The following is a 4,398-nucleotide window of genomic DNA, read 5'->3' on the forward strand; positions in this document are numbered from 1 at the left end:
TTCCATCGTAAGCATTCTTCTTGCAATTACAAAAATATTCATGGGAATGTTGATTTTCAGAATTGAGGTTATAAAATGACATGTTAGGGGAATGACTATCCCCTAGAGGTTTGTGTGCCTGTATCCAGAGATAGTAAGGGGAGTTTGGAGAAGCTTCTCTCTTTGCTATAAAAAGAAAAATTTGGAAATAAAGTTATACACATTCTAAATTAGAATCTTACATCTCCAGAATTCCTATCTCAACAGAGAAGGTGGATATGACTGAAAATAACTACTCCTTGACCACAGAATTTATCCTCATAGGATTTACAGATCACCCAAAGTTGAAGAGCCTCCTGTTTGTGGTGTTTCTCACTATCTGTGTGATCACTATGGTGGGGAATCTGGGCCTGGTGGCATTGATTTTTATGGAGCATCATCTTCACACACCAATGTACATCTTTCTGGGCAACCTGGCTCTGATGGATTCCTGTTGTTCCTGTGCAATTACCCCCAGAATGTTAGAGAACTTCTTTTCTAAGGACAAAACAATTTCCCTCTATGAATGCATGGCACAACTTTATTTTCTCTGCCTTGCTGAAACTACAGACTGTTTTCTCCTGGCAGCAATGGCCTATGATCGCTATGTGGCCATATGCAGCCCACTGCAGTACCACACCATGATGTCAAAGAAAGTGTGCATTCAGATGACAACAGGGGCTTACATAGCTGGAAACCTGCATCCCGTGATTCAGGTAGGGTTTCTCTTTAGGTTAACTTTCTGTGGGTCAAATCAAATTAATCACTTTTTTTGTGATGTTTTTCCATTATACAGACTTTCCTGTGTTGACCCTTACATCAATGAATTGATGCTATTTATCTTTGCAGGTGCAGTTTTAGTCTTCTCTGTTATCATAGTCCTAATCTCCTATCTCTGCATCCTTTTCTTGATTTTCAAAATGAAATCCAAAGAGGGAAGAGGCAAAGCCTTATCTACTTGTGCATCCCACTTTCTCTCTGTCTCAATATTCTATGGTTCTCTTTTCTTTGTGTACATTCGACCACATTCAGTTAAAGAAGAGGATGAAGATATACCTGGTGCTGTTTTTTATACTCTAGTGATCCCTTTATTAAACCCTTTTATTTATAGTCTAAGAAATAAGGAAGTAATAAATGCTATGAAAAAGGTTATAAAGAAAATTTTATAAAATTTTAAAGGAAGAATCATCCCCTGTGGAAAATTAATTTAAATTTGAAAAAAATGATTTTCAAAATCATGGAATATTGAGAAAGTAAAAAAGTACCACTTTGTTCATAAAATATTCAATTACTAATACAAGTAAGTATAGGAGTCAAATAAATAAGTTCTGCAAGGAGAGATTCTGCTACACTGTATTCCAAAATCTTAGCTACTAGCTCCCTTTAAGAATGAATTAAATAATTATTCTTGAGGTCACAAAAAGGTTAGCTAAACTATTAACTAATTCCTTCAAAGAGTAATAAGTTATAATTTTCAACAAATACAACAAATATTAGGAATACAAGTGAGTATATGTAAAGATCACCTCCATTTAATATTGTTGACAAATTTCTGGAATTCCAAAGCATAATCTTATAAAGTCTGGCACATTCTATGTTCTCAAGAATTTGTCCCTTCTTAAACTACAACATCTGTCAGATGTACACTGTATGTATTTGATTCCCAATTTTCTTTGAGTCTTTTTCATGAGAGTATATTTGAATATTAATTCACATGGAATATCTGTTCTGAAAAAGAATATTTTCATCCTTGTGGCACCTGGGTGGCTGTCAGTTAAGTTTCTGCCTTTGACCTGGGTCATAATCTCAGGGTCCTGGGATCGGGCCCCACGTCATGTTCTCTGCTCATCAGGGGGCCTGCTTCCTTCTCTCTCTCTGCCTGCCTCTCTGCCTACTTGTGATCTCTCTCTCTCTCTGTCAGATGAATAAATAAAATCTTAAAAAAAAAAGAATATTTTCACCCTTAAAAGGAGAAATTTTGTTACACATCATTAGCCACAATTAAAATTATTAAAGACAAGAAAAGAATACTATTAAAGATTTATAATTAAAAGAGACTACTTTGATCTTTAGTGTTCATCAATTTTACTCTCATGTTTTCTGAAGTAGTGTGTCTGTATACTTGTGATTTATCAATCTCTAGATGAAATAGATGGTATTCATCCAGAAATCCATATAGATTTGCATATTTTTATATAGTTTGATTAAGTGTCCATCAAAAATGAAGTGCAATTTTGAATACATTGTACATAATGTAGGTACTTATTCCAATGTAAACTACTGATACATTAATAGCATTAAGAAAAAGTTGGAGATGCTGTAAGCATAAATGAGGCACAAAATAGTAAAAATTCTAAATATCTAAATATAAATATTGATTGATCACTTTCATTTACAAATATAAATGAAGAAGTAATTTACTGAAAACGTATTTTCTGCTAGGCACATAGCTACACCTTAAATAGATATTACCTATTACCTATCAACTTGTTAGATATAATTTTTCATGAATTTTCTCAATAAAAATCCTCATACTTTGAAACATTGAGTGACTTGCTCAAGTTCAACCAGGTGATTCAGACTGAGCTCAAATTTGTATCAGTGTTGCTTGGAACTTCAGGAAATGGGGAGCCTTGTTACATGGGATATTTCGTCCGTATGCAGGATCAGAAGTAAGATGTGCTTTAAAAGTGATTTGTAGAAAATAATGTTTGACTCTCTCTGTTTGACTTAGCACTGGGTGTGGTGAGAAATAATGAATACTGTTATGCTGAAAATAAAAAATAAATTAAAAAAAAAAAAAGAAAATAATGTTTGGAGGAAAAAAGGAACGAGTATGACCACAGTCAATATTTATGGAAATAAGTGTGACAGTGGGAACTGGGAAGAAGGAGGTGAACCATGGACAGAGTCACAGAGCTGACAAAACTATCCTTAACAGGTGTTGTGGAATATGGGAAGTAAGGATGGAAGGGAATCAGGTTACTGAGAATCTTAAATGCCAACCTAAGGAATCTGAATTTATCTCAGAGGTGTCTGATACTGAATTCTTCCTAGAACCAGGTAATATGACTCTATTTTTCAAGAAAACTAATCTGGCAATTGATTGGGAAGGAGGCTAGAAACAATGAGGCTAACTGCCAGAATTCATATATTAGATGATCAGAGCTGACACTGGAGGATGAAAGGGGAGGAGGGCACAGATATAAGCAACATTTTAAAGAAAAAATAGCAAACTGTGACTACTTGATAATAAAATGAAGGCCTGTCTTCTTCCTGTGAGTACCAACCTAGTTATGACTGATTTTCTATCACTAATACTCAAAAAGATACCTGACGCATTTGGCCATTCATTAGCCATTTCTGTTAATATATTTTAATATAATCATTTAATTTAATATATGACATGTCTGTTATTTTTATTTTTAAATAAGTCAGTGAATATTTTTAATTTCTTGGTTTTAATTTCTAATATTGTAAATACTTTTAGCTGTAACTCACAAACACAAAGCTCTACAGGGTCTTAAATACATTTTTTTTTTTTTTTAAAGCATTAAAGGAATCCAGATACCTGAGTTCAATGAATGCTGTTTCTTTGTATCCACTCTCTGTTTTAGAAGATACTTTTGGTTATCAGATTCACATTCTTTGGTCCCTTTCCCTTTTCAAGGGGTACCACAAATTCTGTTTATGTATTTCTGTGCCACCTGCTTCCAACCCTTACCAACACTGAAGCCTAGAGGTCTGTTAAGGGAAGAGTTGGTGGCTTACTTGGGCCCAGTGCGTCAACAGAGGTAATTTTGTGAAAGTTTCTGGGTTATATGTTTCCTTTATTTTAAAAGAGATCTACAAGAAAAGGTAGTCTTTCATCCTCTGAATGTCATGCTGTGTGGATATAAAATCTGGCACAGTCCAGAACCATTTTGCTATCAAAAGAGAAACCAGCCTGGACATGAAGTCAACACACAAATGAGGGCATAACTGAGGGAATCACAGAGAAGTAGACCCAGGGCCTCTGGAATTAACTATCCCTTCTCATTTCAAAGTCCAGTAGATCTTCTTACCATTAAACTTGTTAAAAAATGCTTTTATTATAATTGAATAAATATTAATAGACACATTCATGTCTCTTGCCTCATCTGTCATTTTTGCTTTATTTCAAATTAATTCACAGACACCCTTTTAACTTGAAAATAACTTTTCATCAGTATCCATTTAACTACTCAACATATCTATCACATTTTTTACTTTTATTTCTATATTTTAATTTTCTACAACCCCACAGGAAAATGGAGAACAAAGAGGTTTCAAAATTTGTCCACAGAAATATTAAGGCAAGCTCAGGGATCAATTTAGAGATCAAATTGCCTTTTACAAAAT

The 4,398-nt window shown here is 34.1% G+C and overlaps 1 protein-coding gene across 1 annotated transcript; it reads left to right on the forward strand.

Moving 5' to 3' along the window:
- Nucleotides 1–239: 239 nt before the first annotated feature.
- On the forward strand, nt 240–1,187 carry LOC309846431 (olfactory receptor 5K3-like; the record flags this gene model as incomplete). The annotated part of the gene is made up of 1 exon (XM_082695338.1): nt 240–1,187. Exon 1 carries the CDS (start codon nt 258–260, stop codon nt 1,185–1,187), a length of 930 nt encoding a protein of 309 aa, XP_082551464.1. The 5' UTR covers nt 240–257.
- Nucleotides 1,188–4,398: the final 3,211 nt, after the last annotated feature.

This window comes from Mustela nivalis (genome assembly GCF_964662115.1).
Source record: "Mustela nivalis genome assembly, chromosome: 1".
In the NCBI taxonomy this organism is placed as follows: Eukaryota; Metazoa; Chordata; class Mammalia; order Carnivora; family Mustelidae; genus Mustela; species Mustela nivalis.